Source organism: Tympanuchus pallidicinctus, unplaced genomic scaffold, assembly GCF_026119805.1.
Source record: "Tympanuchus pallidicinctus isolate F22 unplaced genomic scaffold, pur_lepc_1.0 scaffold1, whole genome shotgun sequence".
In the NCBI taxonomy this organism is placed as follows: domain Eukaryota; kingdom Metazoa; phylum Chordata; class Aves; order Galliformes; family Phasianidae; genus Tympanuchus; species Tympanuchus pallidicinctus.
The window spans coordinates 100,394,674-100,410,224 of record NW_026294618.1 but is presented as its reverse complement, the minus strand read 5'-3'; the positions used below and the strand labels follow the sequence as shown (position 1 = coordinate 100,410,224).

Below are 15,551 nucleotides of genomic sequence, written 5' to 3'. Positions count from 1 at the left end.
TCCACATGTTTGCTGCATGTTGCTTTTGTTGCATTACTGAGCTCATTTGGGCAAGGTACTGGAATTGTGGAGGCTTCTCCAGCATGGAATTGTAAACTGTTTTTTGTAATTGTACTCTTGAGATTGTATTGAAACCAGTCACAGCTGGACAAGGGAGTGTTCTTGTCAAACTGCTTGCTGTTAATATCTCTCACAATATGGATGGTGGTTACTCTTTTTTCCCTTTGAGTTTTCTGAGATGGGACTCTTAAATTTGTGCCAGTGCTAATTGCTACGGTATTTTCTTCTTGCCTTTTTGTTGTTGTTAGCATAGATAATGGTAGCTATTGTGACTGAGTAAGCATGAGAGTTTCTGGAATATCATGAGTGGAAATGGTATGTTATCATTTGGAACATATATCTATTTACTTAAGAACTGTAGATGAAATGAAGGTGTGGGTCTAGTAATGCAGGGTTATGTCTGGGCAGAGAACCATTCTTCCTTGTATGGACTCTGAGAAGTGCTTTCAAGTGTATCCGTCTGGATGAGAATCAGAAGCTGAAGAAGACCATTCCTAATTTTCATCCTTATTTTAGAACAACTGCTGCTCTGAAATAGTTGCTATTTCAAAATTTTAATGTGTTCTTCCTGACAGTATTCCAAAGGTTTTTTTCATTATTTCAAGTTTTGACATATTTTTTTTCTTTTCTCTGCAACTCTGTGCCCAAATAGTCCTGGTGCTAAAGGACAGTGGCTTCCAATCCTGAGACAGGAAGATTAAGGAACACAGTCATCTTGATGAGAAAGTCACACGTCACAGAAAACATGCAAACCACTTCACTTAAGCCCTTTTGAGTAGAACAATCAAAAAAGAAGAAAATAGAAGTTTAGATAAGAAAAAAGTATTATTGAGCTGTGTTTGTTACATCAGATGCATAAGCAAATTTTAAATTCAGTTCTGACTGTCTCCTTGTATCAACTGAGCTGTAAATGTCTGCTTCCGCTGTGGTCTTTCAACCTTCAGTACCACTTGTCTTCTGTTCTCTTGCTTTTTGTTTATTATTGCACAGGGCTTTTGTTCCTCTCACGCCATAGTCCATAGCCCATGGCTCACAGAACTTACTGCCTTTTTGGATTTTTTTCCTTTTGCTAAAGATTGATATCCCAAATCATGTATGCCTTGTTTTCTGACATCTGTTTCTTAGCAAGAAAATATGTTTACTAACGGCCTGTGTTCAAAGCAAAAGCTGTTAGTCACTGCCCTCACTATTAAATGGACAAAAATGGGGATCCATACAATACATAATTTACAACTCAAGATTCACAGGATGGCAATCTTCACGTCTGTACAAAGGCTAATTCACTTTTAGGCAACTTTTCCTGCCCTCCACCTTGGTAATGCTGTAGTATCAACAGAAGTAAAAATAAAAATAGAAAAATAGAAAGAATTTGAATTCAAGCACATCCTGTGGAAAAAGAATGACGTAGTCAGCTATGTTTCTAATTTTTAACTTTTTACTGTATTAGCTCTTGATTAATAGTCATTAGTATTTGAATTGTCATGTTAGAGTAGTGGTCAAGGTTGGTAAGAGCCTCTTAAATTTTGTCTTTTTTAACATTTACTTTTATTCATATTGACAAAATGAAGGTTAAGTATGAAAGCTTTTCAAGCATATGAGATAATGTACTGCTATTCCTGGCAGCTGGAAAACTAACAATTCTGCTTTAGTCACCAGGTAGGGCATTGTAGTTTTAAAGGTCTGTTTTTGTAAACTGCTGAAAAGAACATACCTGCACCTTGCCTCTGACTGAGCAGAAAGGCAGCTTGAGTGTCTTACTTCTGAAGGAAGTAAGGTGGAAGTAAGGTAAGGGTGGAAGAGGACAGCAAATGCTTGAAAAAAAACCACTCCATTTTGTGAGTAGTGCCTAATTAAATGCCTTCCAGTTAAAATAACTAGGCAAATTGCAATATGTGATGTTGTTGTTTTTTCCTCAAGAAGAAATTTTTTTGTGTGCTGTCAGAGTTGGCTACTATTTCTTCCAGTTACAGAAACACATTTAGATACAGTTTTTTTAATCTTGTGTTGTGGCCTAGGAAGGAAACAGAAAGAAATTCTGAGCAATGGGAGACACTATACAAGTGAACTTCCCTTTTCCATTCAAACTTAGTCAAGTCTTAACTTATATGTAAACATAAAGGAAGATGAAGTTCTGCAGGCTGTTTAATCAAGAAACCAATTGTCTAGGGAGGAAAATAATATTGCATGCCTCAAACATTAGTGTGTTAAAAGCAGAAGACAGGTCATGGGAGGTCTCTGAGAATATTTACTGTCCTGCGTTCACAACATTACGTTTTAGCTTTTAAGACTGTATCTCCACATCTAACTGGAATGCTACCAGAAAAAGATGAATTCCGAAGCAATGCCCAGCAATCCTGTGATGCCTTTCAAGGGTAATTAGGACTGTAGAATGACTTGCTGTTGCCTGTTTGATACACAAAAAACTTCAACTCCAGTGGAAAAATACCTTCTTAAAAACCAGCACTTAATGTGCAGGTAGCATTTTTGGATGACTCTTGGCTGTACTCACCTCATGAGTTGGCACATGTTCCCTGTATCTTGGGTTCTACAAGTCTATCTTGAACATAAGACCTTTCCAGACTACTTGCTTGCACTGCATTAGTTTTGGTAATCTACTGGCTTTAGCCTGTAATATTTTTATTATTAAAAATAATAATAAAGTGTATGGCATTAATAATACTGCTACTGGAAAGAACCATCTTGCCTGACTTTTGGACATTCATTCCTGTCTCCTTCCTTGCACCCATGCTGTAGCTTGTTAACAAGCTGCACTGAAGAGTCGGTCCAGAAAAATGTTACTGTGGAGGGGGGCAGGTAAGAATGAGGAAGAAGTTCTGGTGGTTCTTCCTTCTCTCCGTGATCAATACTAGCAATTTAAAAATTTATTTTGAGAGAGAATGGTGAGACTTCTTCCTTTTGTACAGCATTGATTTTTGTTTGACTGGAGTGGAGTGTATGTAGAGCTTCTGCCCCTCTCTTGTTACTATAAAGACCAGCAGGGGAAATTGGCTTTTGTGAATCACTTGTTGCACTGTTGTATGAATGTCACCCAAGGAACAGGCGTAGGGGAAGTCACTGCAGAGTCAACAGTGTTTCAGAGTTTCTGCCATCTTGTATATGTGAGAGGGACCTCATTTGAAAACTGTTTTTCCGAATCTAACTCCCTCAAATTTGGTAATCTTCTGTCTGAGGGTCGCTTCAGCATTGTCTCTATAATAGTCAAAATCACAGTTGTATTGCTCCCTTGGTTTAGATGTTCTAGGAAAAAATTAATAATGCAAGGAGCATTACATGGATGTAATTGCATTATGAATATAGCAGAAGCTCTTAATGCCTTGCATACAAATCCACTAAAAGTTGGAAGCTGTTCTGTATGGTTCTGCCTGAGAAAAGATCTTAAAGGCAATAACCAAACAAATGACCTCTGAAAACAAAACGACCCTGTTGCAAGGATACCTGCCATGGAAGGTCCTCATGAGAATGCAGACTGCAGATGGCCTTTTTGCTAGAAGCTGTTGTATGTGATGTGCACAACGGCAGGGGTATCAAGTGCACTGATGTCTCTGCAAAGCAATGAGAAGAATGCCATATTCTCAAACCTTTCTGAAAAAATGCTCTCAAAAAAAATTCTCAAAAAAAATCTAATCATCAGGCAAGACTGGTGCTTCATTTGGCTTCATTTTTATTTTTCTTTTTAAATTTTATGAGAAAACACGTAACTAGGAGTAAGTAGAAGGATATATTGGATTTACTGCTTGATAGTTTCCTACATCCCAGGCATATTTCTTCATAATGTGTTTATTGTGTGGAAGTGGGGAAGTTTTATTTGTATCTTCTTCAGACTGACTGCTTTTGGGTAAATTCCTTTGTTTCATAATGTTTGAACTGCTGACTCTGGTACTGGATCTTTATTACATGGATAGTATGGGTTAGTTGAGCCACAGCAAAGCTAATAGTAAAGAGCCAACGTATCTGAAATACACTTAGTAGCTGTTTTTTGTCAATCTATAGCTTCTACCTGACACCAAGGTCAACCATTTACCTAGTTTTATCTTCAAATTCTGATGAAGGGCACTTAAAATTTGAGATTTTTGAACTTTAAGTTGGAATCTTGCAAATGGCAAGTTGGCGATGTATTTTGTTGTATGAGGTGTATCAGAATTTGGGCTGCTTACATATGTCAGTAACCTTACATAAATCATTGTTTAATAGCAGCACCTGCAGAACAGTATCTTCAGGAAAAGTTGCCAGATGAAGTGGTTCTAAAGATCTTCTCCTACCTGCTGGAGCAGGATCTCTGCAGAGCAGCTTGTGTGTGTAAACGCTTCAGTGAGCTGGCTAATGATCCAATTTTGTGGTAAGTGAATAGCTATTCCTCATTATCTTGAGAAATATAAGCTGTGCTGCATGAGATGCCAGGACAACGGAGAAAATGAACTATTGGTTAGGAGCTGCAATTAGTTGCGTTTAAACAAACTGCATTTCAATATCTCTGGTTTACACAAACTTTATTTGGTTACTTAGGAATTTCTGATCAGGCGTGTTAAACAGTAACACTTCTGATTCTCTGGTTGTATAAATACTAGTTAAATAATGACTTCAAAATGCAGTGAGCTATTCCTTCAGCAGCCACTCCTTCTGTTCTTCCCCTCTTTAACCTTGTTCACATTTCCACGGGGTTTGTATTTGACTTGAGAAGAAATGCATATCTAGATGTGAAATGCACGTTGGTCTGGTGTTACGTATTTTGGGGTTTGGTTTGGCTTTCTTTTTCTTTTTTTGCTTGTTTTTGTTTTAACGTTTGGATTCTCTGGTTGTTTTCTGACATATAAGTTCACTCACCCTGGGGTTATTGAGAACGGGATCTAAATGAACATTATTTAATAAGGAAAAGTAGCGTGTTTCATATGCTGGGATTTGTTTTGTTCTTAGTTTTGGGGTAGAGATTAATACTAATAACAGAGTTTGAGTATGGCATCACAGAAGTGCTGTTTCGTTTTGTCCAGGTGAATTTTGGTGACATTTTGTTAGCTGAGTTAAATTTTCTAAGATTCAGTGGCATTCAGTAAGGCTAGACCTAATGTCATTCAGCTCAGGCACTGCAGCTATTTGTATTCTGACACTAAACAAAGCAATCCAGTTGTTTTTTAGCTGGAGCATTATTTTCTTTTAAGCTTGTGTAATCTGTCCGATGATGGACATTCTTGAGATATGGTAAATCATTTGTTCTCTTTGAATGCATTTTTTTCAGCCTTTTTTTTTTTTTTTTTTTAAGGTGAAGAAGAATTGTTGGCACACTTAGCAGTGTTTTGTTGTTTTTGTGATAGCTTTCCTAAGTGCTAAAGCACTGCTGCAATTAATACACAATTAGACACTGATTTCACAAGAAGTGTAGCTTAAAAGAAATTCTCCCTACCTTTCAGTTACATGTTGAGAATGTGACCATTTGCATCCTGAAACAAACCTCAGAAGTCAGTCCAGTAGAGAAATTGCTTGGAAAGTGTTGAAGTGTTTGGTACTGATCTTTTTCAAATTCGTTGTCATGAACTACGTCAAATGCTGCTGGGGAAAGAAATATAAATGGTTTTAGTGTGGTGTATTAAAATGAAAGAGGAATGTGTAGTACATTAATTTTCTTCTGCGATTGACACTTCTACTCAGGAAAAGACTGTATATGGAAGTATTTGAGTACACACGTCCAATGATGCATCCTGAAGCTGGTAAATTTTACCAGATTAATCCAGAAGAATATGAACATCCGAATCCCTGGAAGGAAAGCTTTCAGCAACTGGTAACAGTAGTATTAATTTATATTTCAATTTAAAGGTGATTTACGAAAGAAAAAATCTTGACTTCTGGAACATAGCTGACAATACAGCAATGATTTGGGTTTTGGAATTGAAAGTAAGTGAGATAGCAAGACTAAGGAGATGAGATTCCTGTGTTGTTATGCAGTAGGGGGATATCTGAAGTTATTTCTTGATTTCAGAGATGTTGTAATCAGGTATACTAAACGTGTGCGTGCTGATTATGAGATTCATACACTTCTTCCTCTAGCAAAAGAAAGATATCACTTGGGCTTAAATAGTGATTTACAGCTGACATGGTTGGAGCTAAGCAGATTACTTTAAAGGCATGTGATTGAACCTCTAATCCGAAGTATCAAAACGCTGTAGGAATGTCTGGGTGTGATATTTGAAAATTGTAAAAGAGGGAAATAAATAAAATATCAACATCGATCTGTTATACAATGTGATGCATATTTGTTTTTAAACTTCAGAAGTTCATTAACTAGAACTTGGCATCTTGGTGCAGTACTAAATCAGATGTGAAGGTGTACAAGATTATTTTTTTTCACCGTATAAATGCAGTTTGTTTCGTGGTAAGCAGCTACAATCAAAGCATGGAAATAACAGCATTGTTTGTGGAGCACATAAGGTACACAGCGTTTATTGTCACATTTCAGTTCCTCCATAGGCCTCTGGCTGTCTAAGAGCTGGTCACTCTTAAGATTCAGACTCTGGTTTTGGTGCTGCCATTTACAATTGAGTGCCTGATGTGGGAAGTCAACTATGATACTTAGATCCTGAAACTAACTGAAAATAGCAAGTACCTTGTTAAGTGATAAACAGATCCCTTATCTGTGCATTCAGATGTCTGGCTGTGCATTCAGCTCCACCTGTCTTACCATAACCTATTTTCCCTGTTTCAGTACAAAGGAGCACATGTAAAGCCAGGTTTTGCTGAACACTTCTACAGTAATCCTGCAAGATATAAAGGAAGAGAAAATATGTTGGTATGTTTCTAAGCAGTTATTCTTAAGAATATTTATGCACCTCTGCATGGATATCTCTCTGAACTTCTCCCTTTTCTTCTAGTATTATGATACCATTGAGGATGCTCTTGGTGGAGTTCAGGAAGCTCATTTTGATGGACTTATCTTTGTTCACTCTGGTATATATACTGATGAATGGATATATATTGAATCTCCAATCACCATGATCGGTGCAGGTATTTAAACTGAGAACATTTTTGTCTCAAGGCATGACTTGTGTTAACTACTGCCTTTGTTACAAATACATTCTGGTGTATTAAATATCTGATGTAAATGCCAGTCTTTCTTCATGAGCTTAGTGAAATAAATATTTTCTGTACAAAAAAATGGTTGATGCTTCAGACCGAAGAACCATCATCTGCTTGTTAGTTCTAGGAATAACTTTTTATTTTATTAGATTAGGAGAAAAATTGAATTTGTCAGGAGGTATATTCAGTTAGGACTCCAATTGAAATTTTCAGGTGGTTCATGTGAAATTTGTTTATATATAACTTATCTCCAGAGTAGAACCCAGCAGTGGGAGCAAGACCAAATTAGTATCTGTCCCATTTTCTTCAGCAATATAATTTCATCTCGAGGAAGGAATGAGAACATCTAGCAGAAGGATTCTGAGACTAGAAGTTCTTTCTCTGTTCATCTCCCAACTGTTCCTCTAAAAAAGAATCCTTTATGAAGAAGAAAATAATCTATTCTGAAAGTCTTGGGGAGTTAATACACAATAATTCACCTGTCTGTAAATTGCGGTTCTAGAGTAGCTGTTTGCTTCTTTGTTCTTACTGTGAGCATTCTAATCCTGAGCAGCACAATTGAGTGATAAGTATTTAAGTTCTCTTTGTTTGGTAGAAATTTTTGTTAAGAGGTCTTGAACTTCTTGCTTCTGTGGTGACCATAAGTCAGTTTTCATCTCTGTGCATTTTTTGAGGTTAAAAATATATATATATATATATATCTATCTCCTAAAGTGCTTATTTGTTCTGACTACCAACTGTCTTGTTCCAGAGTGAGCCTCTTTCTGGCACTTCCTGCCTGAGTGTTGTAATCTTGGAGAGAGAACTGTTTTGACCATATGAGGCAGATAGTTGCACTGTTAGTCTTAAACTAAACTGGTTCCTGCAGATCAGCAAGGTGCAACAGAATTAGTATGTTAGTTTGTCAGTTCAGGGTGTGCTCATAGTACTGAGTGTGCTGAACTTCCCACTTACAGTACGTAGGTTTGTTATGGAGAGGTTTTGGAGCACGAACTGAATTCCTTTTGGATGAGACTAATCTAAGACATGTTCCTGGAATACACTTGCTGCACTCTAGCAGTCAGTGTGCATTCAGTCAAAGGGACCAGGCTAGGACTAAGGCAAAGTCACAGTTGCTTCTTCCCTGCCTGTTCTGCAGGAAACACAGTGTGGGTGTCAGCTCCTCAGCACTGAGGCGTTTAACTCTGTAGTTCCACTCCTGGTATGCTGCAGTGCTTGCCAAATGCAGGCACAGCCTTGGAGAATTAACAAAAATACTGACCTGGCTTCTGTTTCAGTTAGAGGGTGACAGTAATAGATACTAGGGCAAGAGTCATACTCTTTCAGTGTTTAAAATCCAGATCAGACTGGATCAGCACTGTTCTAAGATATTTTACATCTCAATTTCTAGATGAAATTTGGAAGGACATCTTTGATACCTGTTTAAGCTTCTGCATGCTCTCTGGCTTCTCTCAAGAAAGACCCTCTGCTACAGTAATTCTCTTTCCCTGGAATTATCTTCAGTTATTCAGAAAATCAATTTTATATGCAGGTCTTTGAAAGCAAGAGATCTGCATTGTGTATTTTTGTAATTGAATAGCTGTCTTGGGGAACAAAATCTCCAAAAGTAAACCAAAAATACACGATGTATTTGTTTCACTTTCTGGCACTGCTGTCTCTTCACCTTGTCAGACTTCCCACAGTAAATGGTCAGTGTCTTTGTAGAGGGAGTCAATCTTAAATTGTCTGGAAAAGAAAACAAGTTAATGTGAAGCACCAAGCCTTGGAGATCTGCCTCTTTCCAGTTCAATCTGTGCTTTTCAGAATGATAGGGCCAAATCTCTTTTCAGTTTGTAATCAGTCTTCTTTAATGATTTCTTCTGTGGACTTGTGAAGAAGTGCAGCATTTCTAGAAAGGCACACCTCAAACTCTGGGGTTTTGTTTTCTCAAAAAAGAAAAATGTTCTTACAGAATAGTGCCTAGTGTTCTTGGTTTGTTCTTCTGTTTAATTCTGGTGTTTTATTTTGTTGCATCTAGGTAAATGAGGGTGGTTTGCAAGGAAGCCTTTGGTGAAATTATCGTAGTGATAACATCAGAGTATCCTGGGTTGGAAGGGACCCACAAGGATCATTCAATCCCAACTCCTGGCTTCATACAGAAACTAACTAAAAATTAAACCCTATGTCTAAGAGCACTGTCTAAACACTTCTTTAACTCTGGCAGACTTGGTGCTGTGACCACTGCCGTTGACTGACTAGCACCCCCAAATATCGTTGGCCTTTTTGGCTATGAGGGCACACTGTTTATTCATTCAGCTTGCCATCAACTGAAACCTCCAGAGGCCATTCCACAGGAGTGCTCTGCAGCTCCTCATCCTCCAGTCTGTTCATTCATCCAGAGTTGCTCCATTCCAGGTGCAGAATCCAGCCCTGCTTTTGCTAAACTTACATAGTTGGTGATTGATTGCCTGGCACTCTTCATTTGTGAACATCTCTGCAAGGTCTCTACTCTTCAGGGATTCAACAGCTCTTCTTAGCCCAGTATCATCCACAAACTGGCTTTGCTTGCATTTGAGTCCTGCATCCAGGCTACTTTTAAAAACATTAAAGAGAACTGGCCCTAAAATAGATCCCTGGGAACGCCACTAGTGCCTGATGTAACTCAGCTCACTATAACCATTTGAACCCAACCCACATTATGTGCTTGGCTAGCTGTATGCTGGACATTTTGTCCAGAGGGATACTGTAAGAGAAAATACCAAAAGCTGTGCTGAAATGGGAAAAAAATAAAATAACAACATATACTGCCTTCCTTTGGTCAACTAACTGGTGACCTTGTCATGAAACAAATTATTAACGTGGCTTATCTAAACCATCAAGTAGAAAGCAAGAGTAGAAGTCCTGTTCTGATGCATCTAGTTCAGTGGACAGAAATGCCTATTAACTTCTTAATAAATAAATATTAATATTTTTTAGGTTTTGGAGGGGTGGACTTGGGAAAGTAGTAGGTGAAGGGGAGTCAGCTATATGCAGGAGTGCAGGCCTTTTGTGGAGTTCTCATGTCACTCAGGATGGCAAAATTCCTCTTAACTGTTTCAGCAGTTATCCATATATGTATCTTTATCTGAAAGTCTTTATTTCTTTTTTTGCCCTGTATTATGGGAGGCAGGGCTTTCATTTTTCCACTTGATTTAAATAATGTGCAGATAAGTGAAAAGGGAATTATTGAAGGATTTTTCCAGTAAAGGAAAAACAGTAGCAACAATAAGAACAGTAACTGTAATTTTAAGGATAGTAAAATCTAAAATGGTGAGGAGTGTCACAGTTAAATACTTTCTGTGTTCAAAAAAGTCTTCTCATGGCCTGAACTCCTCTTCAGGTATCTGTTCTGCATCTTTGAACTGGAAATACATTTGACAAATTTAGTGCTGTGCTCTTCGTTGTGGATTTTGTAGAGTTCAGAATCTGGGAGGATCTCAGCATTTTGCCTGTTGTGATTGCAGAGGGTCTTAACAATTACATTCTGCAGAATCTGGTGTTATTTCCTGTTAATGCACTGAAAACTGAAATCGTTTTATACATTTTCAGAAATTAAAGAGCTCTGATGCTGCATCCAGTTAATTTTTTAATTATTTAAATCAATTTATTTTTTAAAATGAGCAGTCTCTTATTTATAGGCTTTCTGTTAAGCTTTCTAAAACACTTTCATTTTCAGCCCTTATGCTGCAGTCAAACTGATCCTGTGGAATGTTGACTCTCTTAGACTTGGCAAATGGACTTCTTTGCTTGATTATGAAATTAATGGCCCTTTTCTTTGTCTTTTCCCTTTCCTATATTGGTTTATCTTTTCTAAGGTGATCTGAGCCAAAAATTGAAATAGAGATATTTCTCTGAATAATTATTTTGCAAAGATTAAGTTGGAGCATAAAATTTCTTTGATTCATTTAAAATGAAGCCAGTGCTTTAACAAGTCCCCTTCCCTTTTAAGCCTTTTCCTGGTGGATCATCTGAACATGCTGGTCTTACTAATTGGCATGTTCCATAATGGGTGTGCTGGGACCACCCAAACTCAGACCTGTAAGTTAACTCTTGTGCTGAGAGGAAGGAGATACCTGTAGTTAACAGCATGTGAGTGCACGGCTGTGCATACCACTGCATTTACACTATGGTGAGAAAACATCCAATAGATAGATATGTTACCAGGCCACACAAAATTGTTTTGTATGGTGATACAAGGCCTCTTTTAGTTATTGTCTGGTAGTGAGTGAATAGTGGTATGAAGAGCTAGACTACTTTAAAACATTTGCTGTAGTGAAAGCAGAGATCTGGCTTTTAGATAGTGAGAACAAGCTGGATAATGATGTAAATATTGCTTCATTCTGACTGGCACCTTTCTGCCTGAGTGATAAAGAACAGGACATACCACTTGTCTCTTCTGGTGTCAACAGACAACAGAAAAATCTGCTGGGGAGAAATCCTGTGCATAGGCTCTTCAATAAAATAGAAAATTGAGGGCAAATCTGTCTGTATTTGCATATCTCTTGTTTCGAAATCGGTTGCAACTCTCAGCCATTCCCATAACTTATTTGCTGTAATTTGTGAAACTTGAATGTTTGCATTTCATACATTGAGGAAGGATTGCTCTAGCTTGCATATTTAATGTGCAGTTTTGAATTAAACAGTCTCTTGCTTGTGAATGAGTATCACTGTAAATTTACACCATTCTTAAGACTGATGTTAACTTGTGCTCCCTCTGCTGGCTTTTGCAGTACATATGTAAGCGTGTTCTGCCTTTGGCTTAAGGATGAAAATACAGCAGAGCCTTGCTGTTAATGTGGGAAATCAGTCTGCAGAGTATGGGAACATGGAAATGAACTATTTTGGAAACCTTCTGTGTGCTTTCAGAAGTAGAGCTCAGTCTTGTTGTACAAGATTTTCTTGTAAATAATAATGAAGAAACCACTTCAACTCTGAGAGGTGTTGAGAGTCATTGCTGATTACTGAGATCATAAGCAGATTACTAATTTGTTGTATAAATTGGTTTAAATTAGTGATGAAATGCATGTATTCAGGTTTAAGAAAAGAGTTTAAAATACCAAACTAAGCTATGTTTGGTAAGAGAATTACAGTGCCTCTAGACTAGAATCTGGGTTCGTTGAACTGTGTTGAACAGAAAGCGTGCTGGTATTTTGCAGCTAGTGGTTGTTTTCCTTGTGTAAATGTTTAATTTGTACCTTATTTTAATGAGGAGCTATTTTCCTAGATATTCCAACAAACTAGAAGTCAGAAAAACTAGCTCTGTGTAAGAGAAGATTTTCTTATGCTGCTAGATATTGGGTTGGTACAAGATTGTTAGGTTACTTTTTTCATCATCTTTGAAATATTTATGTGATTCCATGATTTCTATGTTCCAGAAATAACGTTTTCTTCTGTTGTTGCCTTGAACAGAATTCTTTGAGGACCTTTTTTCACCAGCATATGCTAAAAACTTAGATTTCATGTTTTGCAGCTCCTGGAAAAGTAGCAGATAAGGTTATAATAGAAAACACTAGAGATTCCACCTTCGTTTTTATGGAGGGTTCTGAAGACGCCTATGTTGGATATATGACAATCAGGGTAAGAATCTGAAACTCCAGTGGAGCTTTTAGTAATCTCATCTTAATGCCTGAGCCAATAGATGAATGCTCGTTTTCCTTTTCCAGTTCAATCCTGATGACAAATCTGCTCAGCACCACAATGCACACCACTGCTTAGAGATCACCGTGAACTGCAGTCCAATTATAGATCACTGTATTATTCGAAGTACTTGTACAGGTTAGTGGGCTTCTTATTGTTTGAGACTGACACTGCTTGGTGCTGACTGATCTAACCTGAGTGCATGAAAGCAGCACACAAATTGTGACTAATGTTGACATGTTTCTTTTCTGTGCGGGTATTCATTTCAGAGCATTAAACTTCTTTAACTTTCAGTGACATTACTACCAAGATGTGGGTCCAGAACCTTTGCTATCATGTCTACTTGGCCTTTCATTTGAGTCACTGTGGACACATTGGGCAGTTAGTTTAAAACCTGAACAGTCACAGGAGAGTGTTTATACAAAACTTACTTGTTTCTGGTTTGCATTTCTGTAGCTGGCAGGAGGCAGCATTTGAAGGGGGCATATGTGGGAGCTTTACATTAGATTCATTACAGCGTGCATTGTTGGAATTTGATGACATTAAAACTGTGAGCTATAACTCTTATGCTAAGTTCTCTTTCCTGTCAGGAGTGGAAAGGATTTAATGTGTGCTAACTATAAGTTGCTAGCTATACTGACAGAAGAAATACATGATGTGAATGGTTAAACACTCGTTTCACCATCAGGGATAATGAGAAATTTAACCATCAGTAGAATAGAATCTGGAAAGAGAGGATCAGAGGCAGTGAAGGTCTGGGAGGCATTGTGACAGCTACAGGCACTGGAAACAAGACATGGCAATTCACCAGAAGACATAGCAAGTTTTAACATGTTCAAAAACAAGCAGATAAAGTGTAGTTGGAGAATCGGAAAAAAGAGGTGAACAAGAATGGAGATACTGAGTCTTTGCATGGAAACCACAATATAAACTTTAGATATCTAAGTGGCAAAGTGGAATGAATCTACACAGCAGGCTGTGCATAATAGTTGCTCAGCTCAACATTGAGGCAGGGAAATTAGCAGATCTTCAGCTAGACACAGACTGTATTTTTCTGGTGCGAACAGGAAATCCTCCAGGGAACTGTAATGAGGACAGTGGAAGGATTCCTTTGACTGTGCCTCACAGAGGAAGACATGTTCTTTCTTAGAGGTTTCAGGTTGTAAAACTCTACCACAGTTATGAATAAAGCGGCTCTGCTTCGCATTGCCATCTGTTTTATGGGGGACAGATAGTTATTATGGGAAAGTGATAAGAGATGAAGAACAAAGGACAGCTAGCTACTCTCAGTACATTGACTTCTTTAATTTTACCTTTTTTTAAACTTAAATGCTGGGAATTTCAGGGATGTGAAATTAGTTTGTTCTTTCTATTCCCTGCATAACCCATAAATGGGAGGAATTAAAATAATTTATTGGACTCCCTTAAACTTCCTTTGAAAAGCATCTTAAAGAGTTGCATGGTTTCATATTGGAACGTGTTTATCTGTAAGTTAGTAGGTCTTGATGCTTTTGTGAAAAAGGTTTGTAAAAGTTGTGTCAATTTTTCCTGGCCAGTGTTTGTTATGACAAGCCATTACTGATAATTTTGGACTTTTGTCCTCTTCAGCCCACTGGATTGCTGAATTTTGGATGCACTGTATTTGTTTCTGTGCTCTGAAGTCAACATTTCTGGTCAGTTTTGAAGGCAGTACGTAGGCTGTGCTGTCAACGCTTATTGATTATTAATTTTTATTGACTTTTTAATTCTACCAAGCCTTGCTATAACCTACTCAGGAAGTATTGAGTGCGTGTAAAAAAGGTAGGAAGAATGGCAGTCTGCCAAAAAAGGCATTTACTGTTCCCAGTCAGTGGCATCTCTGAAATACTGATCCATAAGCATTCAAAATCTCTCTCCTCGCACATGCTTGATACCCTTTCTTTGGATCTCCTAATTGCATTAAAGCATCTTTCTACATTGTTATATGTAAAGTTCTTAATGTATGTAATATGTCTAAATGGGAGCTGTGTGAGTAATTTCAGCTGAAGGTCTCTTACTGCCAGTCCAAAGCATCTGTGAAACAAAGTTTAAGTGGCAAGATTCTGAATCCAGATATTCTGCATTAATTGCAGAGGAAATCTGTATTAGTTCTCATCTCGATAGGTAAAAACAGAAATTGATGGAAGAGAGCCTCATTTATTTATTCAAGTGTTGCTCAAGTGTATGCAGTTATTATATTCCGGGTTAAGAACAAATAAATAAAGCCTGAACCAGTAATATATATGCTTAGCACTCTTGAAGTACCAATTTCACACAACAAATAAGTCCACTGAAGTGAGTCAGAATAAAGATTGCATTTTTTAATAATCAAAATGTGAAAAGAGCAATACTCCCAGAGCATTTTACTGAGTTCCCAAAAATGCAGATAATACAAGTAGGCAACAAGTAAGAATTGCCAGAAACTGTAGTAAATCCTTCCCTTCAGCAGAACACGAGCCTTCCATTGAAATGGAGATTCTTTCCTTCTGAGGAGGGGAAGGCCCCAAAAAACAAGAGGACAAATGAGTTAGGACAGCTTAACTTGGAAAGAGGGTTTCAGTAGAGATGCTGGTCTGTCATAGATAAAGAAGAATTTGGATGGCAAAGTGTTGTGTAATTTTTGTTCCATATTTAATGAGAACAGGTAGGAATGATAAATGTGCTCGTACCCTAGAGGGATGGTGAAGTATGTTCCACTCTGACAGTAAGAGTGGATGAGGTTAAACAGCTGTAAA

At 37.7% G+C, this 15,551-nt stretch overlaps 1 protein-coding gene across 2 annotated transcripts in view; it reads left to right on the top strand.

Moving 5' to 3' along the window:
• Positions 1 to 15,551, top strand: part of FBXO11 (F-box protein 11) — a 65,155-nt gene that overhangs the window by 33,463 nt on the left and 16,141 nt on the right. The window contains exons 4-9 of one of the 2 annotated variants that reach the window (XM_052682154.1): positions 4,276 to 4,417; positions 5,722 to 5,851; positions 6,773 to 6,856; positions 6,939 to 7,071; positions 12,632 to 12,738; positions 12,825 to 12,936. In XM_052682154.1, coding sequence (XP_052538114.1) covers positions 4,276 to 4,417; positions 5,722 to 5,851; positions 6,773 to 6,856; positions 6,939 to 7,071; positions 12,632 to 12,738; positions 12,825 to 12,936 — 708 coding nt within the window. Of the gene's footprint in view, positions 1 to 4,272; positions 4,418 to 5,721; positions 5,852 to 6,772; positions 6,857 to 6,938; positions 7,072 to 12,631; positions 12,739 to 12,824; positions 12,937 to 15,551 lie in introns of both variants that reach the window. The other variant, XM_052682143.1, reaches the window with a different exon arrangement.